Raw genomic sequence first — 14,959 nt, 5'->3', positions numbered from 1 at the left:
TTAGATTTGTGACCAAAACATTATTGAACATTAAAATTGCGCACATAATACTTTCATCACAGCCTGTTTTGAGATTTCAAGGGCCTGAACTTTTATACTTTCTGTATAATTACACTTTCACAAAATTATTAAGCATTAAACTGTAACAAGATCACTGACAAATTAAATGTCATAAAATGTGTTAGTGCTTGTGTTCATAAACTCTTTCAAAGTCTTATTTTTAAAACCATATTCTTCTGTGTACAGTAATGAAACTCACGCACTGTAAATACTTTTACAATGCATTCATGGGACATTAATTACCATAACTAATAGTGGCACAGCCTAAAAATAATTCTACAATAAATACCTAATTACAAGATCTTTTTGAAACAAAATGATTAACCTTCAGCAATGCAGAAACTGCTAGTAACTTTGCATGAGAGGTCATTTTAAAATGCTTGCTTTTCTACAGCTGAAGGACGACATTACAGCCTTGCACAAACCTACCCGCCGGAAGAAGATAACAAAGCAGGCGATTTTTAATGTCGTCCTAGCGAACCATACAGCAAGTTTAAGAGAGGATGGCTTTGCCTGTAGCTGTTCACACCAGCACCCCAGAGTCAACCAATGGGACGTCAAGGCCGATGGAATAGGCTGGTGTGCGTAAATCAGTGCCATCATTGTGAATGTGCCCACCACTGACTTTGTATCTAGCAATGATGTTTCCCCACATAAAGCATCCTACGGAAACAAAATCATGTCAAGCTGTGGGTTGCCAAGTAGCAAAATGTCCCTCTTTTGCTCCTCTCAATCCCCTGAGTCAAGATCAGTTGTGATATTCTTATCCCTTTGAATATCCTCGAATGAAAGTATAAGAGCACATTAATGAGTCCCGATTAAAATATATATTCTGTGTGATAATTTCAGAACAAAACCAAGTCTGTGTTCAAGGCAGCTTGATTGACATACAATAACATCAAGAACATGAAGGTAGCAAAGGGAGTGTGGAATTTGAATAGTTTACATATGCATTAAACACAAAAACAAATCAGAGCGAGTCTACAATCTTTGCAAAGTTGTTAGTTCATACTGACAAAGTCTGAGGGAGAGACTATGACTGATAAATGAATCAGTTTCTGAAGCAGGTAGAAATTGCATTGTCATGTTATTATAGAAAACAGATTATGTTTGATATTTGGAGATAACAAAGTTCATTGTGTCTGGATCAAAAGCTTATAGAATAAATATGAACACCAAAGAATTGAAATGTGTTATTTTGAGATGATGCGATAATTGAGTTGTCGTTACAGGAAAAAAAAACAGATGAGAGCTTAGATAATAGGAATTAAGTTGTGATCTTGAGATAACGGATAACAAAGAAAATGAACAGCCATCGCCGCGCTGAGCTTCTGTAGAATCAGTTCTTTGAATATCTCCCTTTTGTTGCCATGAGTGTAACTAATTTTCCTTCTTTGTTTGATTCAATCTTTCTTTCTTTTTTCCGCCCCTGTTTGTCTCCAGTTGCTGTTCTCCTGAAGGATGACTACTTTGTAAGAGGTGCTGGACTACCGGGGCGTTTTAAGGCTGAGAAGATGGAGTTTCACTGGGGCCATAGTAATGGATCAGCAGGCTCCGAACACAGCATAAATGGCAGAAGGTTTCCTGTAGAGGTAAAGCATCCTGTCACCACAATACACTTTGACAAATGTGCAATATAGAGCCATAAGGGTCCATATTGAATATTAGAGCCTAATGCAGAATTGAAGCAGCACATTGGTGCTTCTAAAATTCTGTATACCTCATCTCAAAGAAGTACCACTGGGTACTTGAGTGCTGATTGTGAAAGAAAACCCAATCCAGTGTGGTCAAAAGTAAAAAAGAAAAAAAAAATGTGTAAAAGCTGGCTTCCAAATTATGCTGAACTGGACCCACTGAAAAGACAGGTCAAAGAAAAATAGCAGCTAAGTACTAGTGTTGTGGAGTGTGAAAGATGTGGGGATTTACACGGCATGAAGAGTCCAACGATGCATGTTGGAAAGCCTAGAATCCAGCATTCTTGATTCTTAACCCAGACTAGAGACTGGTAGTATGGCTATGATAGCAGCCTCTGCTGCTTTGATTCAGACCTTTTTTTATTCTTTTTTCTTGTGAGTTCCATAACTGTATATGGAAGTGCAATACAAAATCCCCATAGAACCCCTTTTAAACCTTAAGACTAAGAAACCGAACATTAAACAAAAAACAAACTAGCTCACATACTAGCTACTTTCAGCTGTTAATGGTCTGTTGTTAATCAAAATACAGTTTTATGCATTTACAATAGAAAATATAAAAAAATGTAAGAAATGAAAAGTGCACAGTTTTGCAATATGGACCAGGGGAGGCAAAAGTTGACAATATAAAGTACAAAGTACAAGAATGTGCATGTGGGGAGATGATAGAGTATGTGTTAGTGTAATGCAGAATGTCAAGGAGATCACATCAATGAAAGAAGAGTGAAAAGGCATTGAGGAAAAGTAAAGTTTTGTAGAGCATAGTTTGAATACGATCAACAATGAAGCAGAAGTTTGTACTTTCCTTGCTCTAAAAATGCTTTTTACACAAGGTCACAACACATTTCTCAGTGCCATTTGTGCCAGAAGACAAATAGCAGACAAAAGAAACAAAGGGAGAACAGACTGCAGAAGAAATAAAGAAAAGCGGAAAATAAATTATCACCCACTCTTGTAGCACAGATATAAAGGGTATTAAGTCTGAAACCCTTTTGGTATTATTTATTCTGGCTCCTGGATTAAAGAAAAATCCCACTATTTGTGTGTGCTGCAGACAATTAGTTATTAGTGCCTTTCAAATGTTTATGATTTACAATGCCATTTCTATTCATTATCTAAAATGAATTAGTAAATGTGTCTTGCTCTGACATTTTGTGGGGTTATTCTAAATGTTTTGTTTTTTTATCCCCTCTATTGTCAAATGGTTAATAATTAGTGTAAATATAGCAGTGTATGAAAACAGGAAATAGCTGTTAGTGTGCCTCTCTGTCCTATCTCCAAACACGCAGCTAGAGTCCCCCCGTGTTTATTTCTTGGCCCTGTTCTTTGGAGCTCTCCATGCAAGCACAGCTTTTGATGCTGAATGGCTGAGTAATTAGATTTATTTTTGCCACCTCACTTTGTGTTCAATGTTGTGTTAAAGGGCACTGGATTATATACAGCCATTATAAAGCTGTTGTGCGTATGGCTCCTTTGATGGCGTGGTTTTAAATAAGACAACGGGATTCTCTTTAATGACCAATTTAGGCAGCCGTTAGGAAAAAAAGCTGAGCAAGAAGAATTATGAGAATTATGCCCGTAAGATTCATCATTTATAGATGTTAAATATAGATTTGTGGCTTGGCATGTTTTCGTGTGTAATCCAAGGTTTTTGCATCGACCGCTCTGTTAAAGAACATGGACTCCAAGGTTAACGTGCTCTTAATTTAAGGATGAAGCTCTCTTTAAATAAGAAAAATAAGCCAACAAGGAAAAAGTAGCTTTGAATAATGGAAGGAAGAAAAAAATAGAATAAGGATATGGCAAAAGATATATACACAAATAAACCCATAAATAGGATTCTAAATAGGTTTGATATTTCTTGATTTAACTGCACATGAAGCACATTCAACCAATATGAGTCATCTGTAACACCTGAACACTATGTGCTACAAGTGAGAGTGATTAACAACTATTGTACAAGGGAGTAGACATGTTGAAATAAACAGTTTAAAGTAATGGATACAAGATACAGTATGAATGCAAACCTTGACCAAACCTGTTATAACAAAAAGAGCGATCAAGACATTACATTACAGTCATTTAGCAGACGCTTTTATCCAAAGCGACTTACAATCAGTACGTAATATCATGTAATGATATTACATATCATTACATGATATTACGTATCATTACATTTCGTTCACCCATTCACACACTGATGGCAAAGCCTTCGGGAGCAGCTTGGGGTTAAGTGTCTTGCCCAAGGACACATCGACTGCCGGGTATCGAACCGCCGATCCTCTGAATGGAAAACGACCCTGCTCTCCACTGCGCCACAACAATAACAGGATTACTGTGTCGGATACATTATAAAAACATATAATAATCCTATCCATGTTTATCGCCTTCACCTGCTAACCCCTGCTCCCTTTCCCTCTCGAATTTCCCCCATGGGGATCAATAAAGGAATATAATAATACCCTACACTACATGACTCATTCCGCACAGCTTCTCCAGTTTTTTTTTTTTTTTTTTTTTTTAAATGTTCTGTTTGTTTGTTTTGTTTGCTCCTTTGTGTTCTTTTTTTGTTTTGTTTGTCTTCGCCCTATGTAAAGCGTCTTTGGGTATCTAGAAAAGCGCTATATAAAATTAAAGTATTATTATTATTATTATTATTATTAACTAATTAAATTAAATAACCATCAATTTAAAATCCATTTAAAAGAACACAATTGGGAACATAGAAAGAAAGATGAAGGGCTACATCACACAAAAAAGGTTGCTTTGGAGTGTTTTGGCTCATGCATCCGTCTATTTCTTGCTAATATATAAAGGCATTTGAATTGACAAAAGCATTGCCATTTGGATGCAAATGTAGTGTGATTATTTTTCAGAACTGAAAAGGATGAGTGACCCTCTTCTCGTACTATTTAATCTGTTAACACAGACCTCATAGGACTGACTTGACATTCAGTATGATGAGGTTGAGGTACTAAATGACACCATGGAGAAATGTTCAAAGGAATTTCAGCATTAGTAAAATAGGCCCAACAAAAGACAGCCACACATGGCAACCCAGCAGTCATATCCTCCTGGGGAATGCATGGTCTTTGCTACAGGAAGTACAAAAAGGAATATTCCATCCGCATATCCGCAAAGATGTTTCCTGTTAACTACACGCCGTAAATGTGCACCATATATGCGGAAACAGCACTGAGTGGGAGGTCTGCCTTTTAAAATGATTCTCTCTATCAATAAGTTAGCCCGCATGTATCAAACATGATGTATTATTTCACTCTCTGAATCAGAAGGTGGAAGGAGGGAAATCAAATGATGTATGGTTGAAAGGGAACGCGGTTCTGCCGGATCTAGCCTTTGGCCATTAAACGTCATCCTCTAAGATATGCCATTTTGATATTTATGCCCTGACAGAGTTTGATGTATTTGATATTATATTTCATCCGACACCACATGAGCAGCAAAATTTTGTGTTCATAAATGTTTGTGTTTGACAAACCCAGTGATCTTTCACAGCAGAGGTTGGCTTTTGTTTTGTTTTGTATATCTTTTGTTCTTCGAGAGTTGAGCAGCATGACCTTGGAGGTTGAGCTCAAGGGCTTATTTGTCTCTGCTAAACAGAGACTGTTTTCCAATCTGCTGTCTAATTATCTCTCCACTTCAAATGAGTCACATTCAGCCCTGAGTCACTTATAACACCCCACATAAAGCATTTATGCTTATAGTCTGAGAAAAACAACAACTCAACAACAACAAAAAAATGTTTATTCCACCTGCTTAGGAGATTGAAAACCCACATATAGTTCATACGTGGGTACAGGCGTTGGAAAGAAAAAAATAAAATAGCTGCATTATAGAGCTGCTCTGCCTTTGGAACATAGTCATGTTAATAAAACAAAAACAAAAACAAAAAACAAACACGGCTGCTCGGCCTTTGGCTCACAAGCTTGACATTAATCTAACCACGGCCTCTTTCATGGGAGTGAAGTGGGGAAATCGATAGATGGACCACCTGTTCGCTCTAACAGCACGATGAAAAATGAAACAGTGGATTTCTTTTTCTGCCTCAGGGTACCATAAGCAGATCCTTTCTCATAATATATTAGGGTGTCACCAAAGTTAGATTAATTATACATGGACTACAAATCACAACTTGGAAGGGTACGCACTCAGTACTGCGGATGTATGAAGTGTTGGGGTGGGTGTACAGTACGGTACATTTCAGAGAGAGAAGAGCTCCAGTAGCACTGAGAGCTTATCTGCAGTCAAGACTAACGGGGGTGGATATGGCGACCCTGAGAGCCCAACACACATACTAAATGTAGAGAACACAGAAAACACTCCAAAATACATAAATGTGATGGAACTAAAAACTGATGAATATGCAACTGGTTTGTGCCGCATGGAGTTACTGAAGCCCCATCAGTGGTGTTGGAAAACGAGTAAAAGATGAATTTGTTGGTTAGTATTAACGCTAGGGGCAAGAAAACATCTGCAATAATATCTGAATTGTGCAATCAGAATGAATGTTTTGTTAATCTTCTTGTGTTTTGTCTATTTGAATGTGTTGAATGTCAGTGTATTGAGCTCTCAGGGTCACCGTAGCAATAAAAGGACAAAAGAATGTTGCATGTTTATAGCTTCTGACTCGCAACAGCCATCATAGCAAAAGTATCAAATGATCAACAATAATGGATATGTTAAAATATATGATCATATTCCCATATGATTGGAGACAGTACTACTATTACTCAAGGCTTTTTGCATTGATGTTGGTTGTTCTGCTGGGACCAGTAGTGTTAATGTTAATGTTGTAGTGAATCTTTGTGCATTCTTAGCTTCTTTTTGTAGTTATTTTAAATGTACATACATTGATTGTGATTACATTCTATCTGTTTACTTACACATAATCCACCCCCATGCTATTCTCTTGAGCTCTCTTTTTTAATTTTCCATGACATTCTCTTTCAGTGATCTGTATGTGAAACACCAAGTTTCATTTATTAGTTAATAACACCTACCGTACAAATTTTTTGACACTTAATCCTTCTTGAAAATGAATGCTGTAGCACTTAGTAGGTGCTCGAGTGAAAACATAAGGTAGATGGTTATGAGATCATCATGATGTGTTAAAAGAAAAACACATTTACCAGTTAACAACAAAATGCTGCAGTAGCACTGATGTAAAGTGAGGAAAGAAGAATAATTTTGTGCTGCTGTGATAAATCTCAGATCTCTCTGCACACAAACATATTTCTTGTAGTCTGCTTGTCTTGCCTCAATATCTCGCTGTCTTGGGAAATAAGGCCAAACATGACTTACATTTCACCTGTTTGTGCTTAAATGGAACTTGGGAATGCAGAGCAGCTTTCAGAGCTTGTGTTTCCATTCACTTTGTGGGATGTCTGCTCCACAGACAAAACTGGAGGTGAATTATAAACCTCAAATAATGTTTTGTTTGTCTCTCGGTTCCCCCGGGTTGCATCTGGTCTTTCGCCAGCTGTCATCGGTTATTGGTAGCCACAATTTTCAGATTTTCTTTACATATTTATCTGTACAACAGTATGGTTCTTTTGCGCTGACAAAACAAACATGTATGAGTGTGTCTGAATGTTTTAAGAGAGCTTAGAAATTGGTCAGCCCACCTGTCTGTCCTGCTTAAAATCAACAACTTCCGGCGAAATCTTAGGATGCGAATGAAGTTTAGACTAAGAAGGGGGTTTGTGGCAGAGCTCGCAAACATACAGAAAAACAAAGCGTGCAATCAAGTGATTTAAATTTCTTTCACCAACATTTATTTTTATTGGCTGCAATGAAAGTTTTTGACGGTTGAATAGCACATTTTCCAGTGTGCTGGTAATAAGAGCAGTCACGTGAGCCAATGTCACTGAGTAAATGAAGCCTAAGGGGGCCAGCTTAATTGGGTAATGTATTTAATAACATCTGAAGGGTGATGAATAGCTGGAGCTCTTTCTTGCTGAGTTCTCACACAACAAATTAGTTCCATTAAAGGCTGCAGTTAAAGGAACTCTGAAAGAAACTGATTAACTTAAATTATCTGGATTGAGTCATTTTGTACCTGTTTTAGGCCTTTGGTATGCAATAATGGATTTATCCTTATTTATACACTTATTTATTTAGACTTTTTGCGTCTGTTTTCTGCCCAGCCAATTGTGGCTGGGTTTTTTCTAGCCCTCGTAATTTTCCTTTGAAAAAAAGGAAAAAAGGCAAGCATACCCTTTAATTAAATCAACATCGAGGACCTTTTTTTATTGCCAATTAACTTGGTTCAGTGACATGAAAGGGTTTTTCATTATAAAGAGACTAGAGACAGCGAGATGATGGACAGCTCCAATTGCTACTTTTAGAATCATTTGCCGATTTTGATCAGCACTACCATAATATGTCTGCTTTGAAATGAAAGGATAAAAAATACTTTTTATTGGGAACCAGAGACATGACATATATGAGGTATTCAGTGTTTGATGGTTTTAACATCACATACATACATCATTAAACTTTTTTTGTGAAATCAGAAGCAATGTTGGAAGTGATTTAAGGTAATTGGAAGTGATGATTATAAGCATACAATTCTGTTAGATCTCACCACAGGAGAAGAGCACATTCCTCCATTTCTTCCTCTCAGCTTGTGACTTGTCTCTGTGAGGACATTCGCCCTGAGGAATGGGACGCTGTATTTCTCCAACATCCCCCAAGAGTGGCAGAACACAAAAAGGAATGACACAGATTATGGGAGATTTATGAGAGTGATAAATACACCCTCTTTTATGCCCCTCAAAACAGCTTTTCATCAGCTCCTCAGCAGTGTGTCCAAGTGATTGATGAAAGGACTTTTGGTTCTCCTAGTCCACTCCTCAAGCTGTTTATGCTCTGTTTCCCATCCCAGATGCAGATCTACCTTTACAATTCGGATGACTTTGACAGCCTCAGTGCTGCCATCAAGGAGAGACGCATCATTGCTGCCATGACCGTCTTCTTTGAGGTAAGGTATCACCAGGTCTGAAGGTCAAGACGAATGTAATCTGAAAATTGAAATGCAAGTGCACTTGTACTTAGAGTGTACTTGAGCATTTTTATATCCATAATAGCAGCATGGTTCTAGGGCAGTGATATTCAACTAGGCCCCCCATTGGCTGCCAGGTGGTCCACCGACCATTTTGTTATTCAATATGAAAATTAATTGAATCACAAGGGGATTTATTTTTTACTTTTAAGATAAACAAGATGCCAGAATGCATAAAAAGCTAGGATGCCCTGTATGTTAGCTGTACAGCCTCATTGAGTCACTGGCATGTTGACTCTTAGTCTTGTTAAAACGCACAACTTTGTTTGCTCAGAAGAATAACACTGCTCTCAAGGGAAACCTTTGTAATGGCTCTGCATTTAATTGATGGTAGAATTGCCTCCGTGGAAAATATCCTTTTTCACAGGCTTATTAGATTACTTTATTTTCACAAACTATGCTTACCGCCAACTGTTAGTAATAAATTCCAAAACCAAGGAGATGAGAGAACACATTTTGCAAGAGCGGATGAAAATAAACTGACAGAAATGAGAAGAAAATAAGAAATCATACTAAGAAAAAACTAAGAAAATTGACTCGAGACATTTATGATATAAGTAGGATGGCTGTAATTATATTAGTCCAATTATGAAAAGGATGAAGATGTGAATTCGTTTTTGAGGTCAGTAAATGATAAATATTTATTAGAAATGGACTTTGGCACCTGTGTTGTGATAGTATAGTTTCTCTTCACTTTGCAGCTGATTGTTTTTCTGTTTCCTGTGGCACATTGCAGATTGCCTACCGAGATACCACAAATTGTCCCCTGAAGGTCTGCGCACATAAGCTGTTAATGGACAAGAATGGTCCTAATTTCTGTTAACAGTAAAAAAACACCTCAGAGATTTATGAACCATAAAAAAGCATACACCAGCAGCACACCTTAAATTCTTATTTTCTAGTAGCAATATCTTTACGATTGATGGCAGGCAATCAATGCGGGCTAACTTTCAGCTTAATAGCATATAGGCAAGGGTCAGCTCTCAGGAAGAGGCAGGCTGGAATGGGGACACAGGTGTTTGTAATGTAGGTCTACTCTTAGACACTGATAAACCGAGTGTGTACGAGGACCTAAATGCCTCTGCTGGGTCCTGACAGTCCTATTGCTTACTGCAATTAGCACCCGCACACACAATCCGCTGACTAGCTGTTTACAGTGCAAGAGTTTTTAAAGCGGGCACACACACCTTGGCTCAGATTTACCATTTCTAATCAATGAGGAGAGTTCTTCCTGTGCTCCCCAAAGGCCTATTAATGGCCTCTAAGGTGTGCATATTATCCACATTCAGCATTCAGTTCCACACAATTATTCTCCTCTGACTGACCTGAATTAATGTTCGGCAAGGGAAGATTGGTCTCCTGCATCCCAATACTGTTTTGTCCATTCCTGTCTCCTAAGTAGGACATTGGGGATATTGCAGAATGCGTAGCTGAACAATATTTGCTTGTCTTCACTCATTTCAAGGAATTAACAGTAGGGTTATAGCAAAGCAGGGAATCACCACTGGTGTTAGTTCTCCCCTAACATTACAGGTCAAAAAGTAATCATACTTCCCCTCAACGAAGCATCAAATTCTAATAATCAAAGTTTTTAATAGTAAATGTCATGTAAAATACATGTTAATGTAGCCATCTAGTACAAAGAAACAACAGTGTTGTCAATGACCAAGAGACTGAATCACCTCATCTGTTATATTGACCATCAAAATCTCACCAAAAATGAATCATCACAAACTTCACAATAACAATAGATGGAATTAGATGCTGCTAGATTATATTGTATTGTAGAGATGCTCCCCTCATTGTGTCCAGCTGCTGTATTTTGTTCATATTGATTGTCCTTAGTCGTTATGTTAGATTATTACTCGAGTCTTGTAATCCCTTCTGTAATCCTTTGTCTCTGGACATTTCCTGCAGCTGGGGCAAAAAGACAATCCAGCTGTAGAGCCCATCATCCAGGGATTGAAGGGAGTAGTGCATCATGGTAGGTAATTGGAAAGTGTGTGTGTGTGTGTGTGTGTGTGTGTGTGTGTGTGTGTGTGTGTGTGTGTGTGTGTGTGTGTGTGTGTGTGTGTGTGTGTGTGTGTGTGTGTGTGTGTGTGTGTGTGTGTGTGTGTGTGTGTGTGTGTATATATATATATATATACAGTATCAGTCAAAAGTTTGGACACACCTTCTCAATCAATGTTTTTTCTTTATTTTTATTTTTTTCTACATATTTAATATTGAAGACATCCAAACTATGAAGGAAAACATATGGAATTATGTGGTAAACAAACAAATGCTCAACAAACCAGAATATGTTTTATATTTTAGATTCTTCAAAGTAGTTGAATGAGAAGGTGTGTCCAAACTTTTGACTGGTACTGTATGTAGGAGCTATTTATTTGATGTTTGTATTTAGTTATTTTGTGCATGAGCAATATTGTTTGATTTATTAAGATAGCTTTTTTATTGATGGTCATTCATTTAGTTTAATAATATTTTTGTTGTTGTTTAGTATACTTAGTTTTGGGTTTGGTAATTTATTTTGAATTGGGTAACACTGTGGGCACCTGCGGTTACATATAGGAGTAGGCAGGTATAGGACCAGCATGCACCGGGGTGGGCCTATAGTTTTTTACCAGCGCATGAGAGTCAGCGACAGGATTACCTTTGTTCTGTTGTTTGTTTGCCTTATTTGTTTTGACCAAATAAATCATCAGCAACACGGAATTCTGTATGGACATTAACCTCTTTTGCCTGCGTAAACCACAAACCCATGGTGCGTCAGTGGCCCTTTGATTTAAGGTTGATTTTGGATTTTTCGGACAATTGGCCGAAAAAATATGCGGTTTATTTATTTATTATCCACTGGTTTATTTTGTTCAGTCAAACTAAAATCTCTTCTACATGAAACAATACTGTTGGAATTAAGTTCACGTGTTACATTCATTCCATTGATATCCGTTATAAAATCACTTATGTTCATCAACATGAACAATCAGCTTGGTTGTTCCCAGAGGAAAATTCCTCGAGACAGTGCAGACATTGTGCTTCTCCCCTGCTGTTTCTCCTTAGAACAAAACTTGATGCTCTTGCTTTCAGCTGCATAACCGTTGGTCTTCATTTAAAAAAAAAAACTAATTAGAGTCTAAACACATGATATGAGCAGAGTTTAACTTCAAAAGGAGACAAAATGTGCAAGATACCGCCTCTCCCTTGCTTGTGCAGCTCCACAATGGAGACCTCTGAGGAGCCTCACTTATAGAGAAACAGCTATTAATTACATCTGAGCCTTTAATTAGAAAACACTCCGTTTTATTCTGACTCACACATACATGTGTACATTTTGGCCCTTGGCTCCTGCAGAGGCTCACATTCACATTTAAACTGTCATAGTCATGTGTTGTCTTCATGGCATATTGTCTTAAATTACTGCTGCAGCACTGCATGCATGACTTATGCAGACCATAAGCAGATGATATGACATGACTTTGTAATCCTTTATTGCATCTGGGGACACAGCAGCTCTGTTTACACAGACACGTATGGCTTGTTTTACAACCTGCCGCTGACGCTCTTAACTGTATGTGAGCATAATCATACACCCACAAGGACACGTAAATGGATGAGGATATATAGAAGCATGGAGTCATTGCGCTGTGTCCATGCTTGTTTCACAAGACTAGTGCTGGGCTTCGTTGGGCTTTTTAGGATTATGATTTCACTCCCTGTACTTTCTGGAGATGGATGTTTATTGTTGTGCGCTTGTTAGGTTTTGACTTTGGTGCTGAGCATTGTAGGCGTGGATACTTTTATAGCTCTCTGAATGAGTGGGAAAAGACACACATGTAAGGGGAGAAAAGCTCCCTTCGAAGCCCCTTGAGATTCTTAAAAAGCATATGAATTTGCCCGAGATTCAGAAAATGGGTCTTTTGTTCAATGAAATTTCTACACTCAAAATTCCATTGAAGTAATTGCAGTAAGGAAATTGGCCTATTTTCTGATTGCCGCTTTATCAGCTGGGAGGCCATTTCACCTGTGGTTTTAATTTCACAGAGGTATTACAGCTCCGCTTTTCTTTTGTTATAACCTTGATTGAGGCAGGTTGCCAAAACATGTTGGTTTCACTAGAATATTTTATGAATCTCCATCAGCCTCTAAAAGTGGCTGAACCCTTCACAGATGTTCGTGCTAACCCCACAGTATCTCTCATCTCCCAGATGAGAGAGAGAGAGAGAGAGAGAGAGCTCGGTGTGGGTGTGGGGGTTTTTTGGACTCACTTCCTGCTGGCTGCTAAATGCATCTCGCCTCCTCCCCCGTTAGGGTGGTTGGTTTTCCGCTAGCTCGTTATCCCACAGTCATCCATCCATCAGCATCTCGGCGGCCCATGAGCGATAGGGCACGTACACTGTCTGAAGACGGGGAGAAGAAAGGCTGTGAATACTGAATTTGACTTTGAGTACAGATGAGGCATGGGGGCGAGGCTTCCAGTGCCTCAGTAGTTCTATCAGTCCTATCACCACAAGCCTCTGTATTTTTAGATAAGTTCATAAGCTGTGAGAGATTGGATTGGACATAAATGTAGGTTTATTTGGGTTGTTTTAAAAAAATATTAAACAAGCCCACTTGCGTAGCTCACGCAGGGGATGAAGGGATCTTCCTGCTGTTTTGTCTTGTTATTTTTTTACACTGCCTTGCCTGGTTCTGATCACATTGGATAGAACAGATCCGGTAATCATTTGGATCTGTCCTAATCCCCATGGCCTATGTGACAGTTGTTACACGTAACAGAGCAGGAAACCACCCAGCCACAGATCAGCTGTCAGAGCAGGCCATTTTATCTGATTCCCCTCCCTTTGCTCCTTTTTAAAGAGGACCAAAGGGAGATCTCTGAGTACCGAGATCTAGCTGGAGTGATAACAAGTGGTGAGGCTTTTAACTGCCGTCACCGTCGTTCCACTAGCAGAGGTTTTAAGGAAAGCAGTTAAAATGCCACAGGGAGATTGAAATGAAACAACCATTTTAAATGCAACTGAACATATGCAGGGTTTTTTTGGGGGCAAAGCATTTAAGAGTGGTAAAAATGTGATGTTTTTGATCCCTTGCGCTACCCAGAAAAGGAGACCAACCTCAGGTCGTTCATCCTGAGAGACATGCTGCCATCGTCCCTGGACAGTTATTACCGATACACCGGCTCTCTGACCACACCGCCCTGCATCAAGGTAGTGGAGTGGATCATCTTCTCCAGGCCTGTGTATCTGTCCCACTCACAGGTGCGTTAAGTCCACACACACACACACACACACACACACACACACACGCATACATGCCCAGACAGCTGTATTCTCAATTTGCACACATTTAGCGGATCATTTGCTATCCCACAGTATCGACGCACAAGCAACTCATTTACCTCTGCCCCATCTTCCCTTTTTTCCCTCGTTCTTCCCCAACTCCTCTTCATATGAAACCGTAACTGCCTTTATAGTGGATGAGTAAGCAGAAAGCGGGTGCCCATTACTGGCATTTGAATGATAGTGTGAGATAACCTTTATAAATGTACCATGCTGTTGGTCTGAGACAGTGCCAATAGGGTCTTAAATAGAATACTGCTGCCCATGGAGGCTGGTTATTACAATATAAAACATTTTCAAATGCAGAAATGTTCATTCATTAAAATGATTCCAGTAAAGGATTAACATACGCTACATGCAAAATGTGGTATTTTACACGATTCACCCATGTGCTTTAGAGCAGTTTTTCTTTTTGCTATTTGTGATTTTGAGAGGTAATATATGCCAAATCATGCCCCGTGCTTTTTGCTGATCCCATACACTGTTGCCGGCATCTTTTATACATACAATTCTTGGGTTACCCAGCTGCCTATCCTCCAGAGCGTTCTGTGCTGTGGAAATTTGCAGGGCTCAGTGGAATTTCTATTAACTTGCAGGAGGACAAATCTTTTGTTCAGAAATGACTTCGGCTGCAAGAATATTGACCACCACCACAATGTTTGTGACGCTCACAGATAGTCTGTTATGAACCTGTAATTTATTTCTCCAAGCACACATTGGACACATTGATTCCACAGTATCTGTAATGTGTAGTCATTACGGCACACGGCAGGAGATCATTC

The 14,959-nt window shown here is 38.8% G+C and overlaps 1 protein-coding gene across 1 annotated transcript in view; it reads left to right on the top strand.

Moving 5' to 3' along the window:
- ca16b (carbonic anhydrase XVI b) overlaps positions 1–14,959 on the top strand; it is a 94,852-nt gene that overhangs the window by 53,594 nt on the left and 26,299 nt on the right. Inside the window, exons 4-7 of the mRNA XM_054616290.1 lie at positions 1,504–1,652; positions 8,662–8,757; positions 10,756–10,822; positions 13,939–14,096. Coding sequence (XP_054472265.1) covers positions 1,504–1,652; positions 8,662–8,757; positions 10,756–10,822; positions 13,939–14,096 — 470 coding nt within the window. The remainder of the gene's footprint in view (positions 1–1,503; positions 1,653–8,661; positions 8,758–10,755; positions 10,823–13,938; positions 14,097–14,959) is intronic.

Source organism: Anoplopoma fimbria, chromosome 17 (genome assembly GCF_027596085.1).
Source record: "Anoplopoma fimbria isolate UVic2021 breed Golden Eagle Sablefish chromosome 17, Afim_UVic_2022, whole genome shotgun sequence".
NCBI classification, from domain to species: domain Eukaryota; kingdom Metazoa; phylum Chordata; class Actinopteri; order Perciformes; family Anoplopomatidae; genus Anoplopoma; species Anoplopoma fimbria.
Note: the sequence above shows the minus strand (reverse complement) of the source record. Positions and strands in the feature narration are given on the sequence as shown.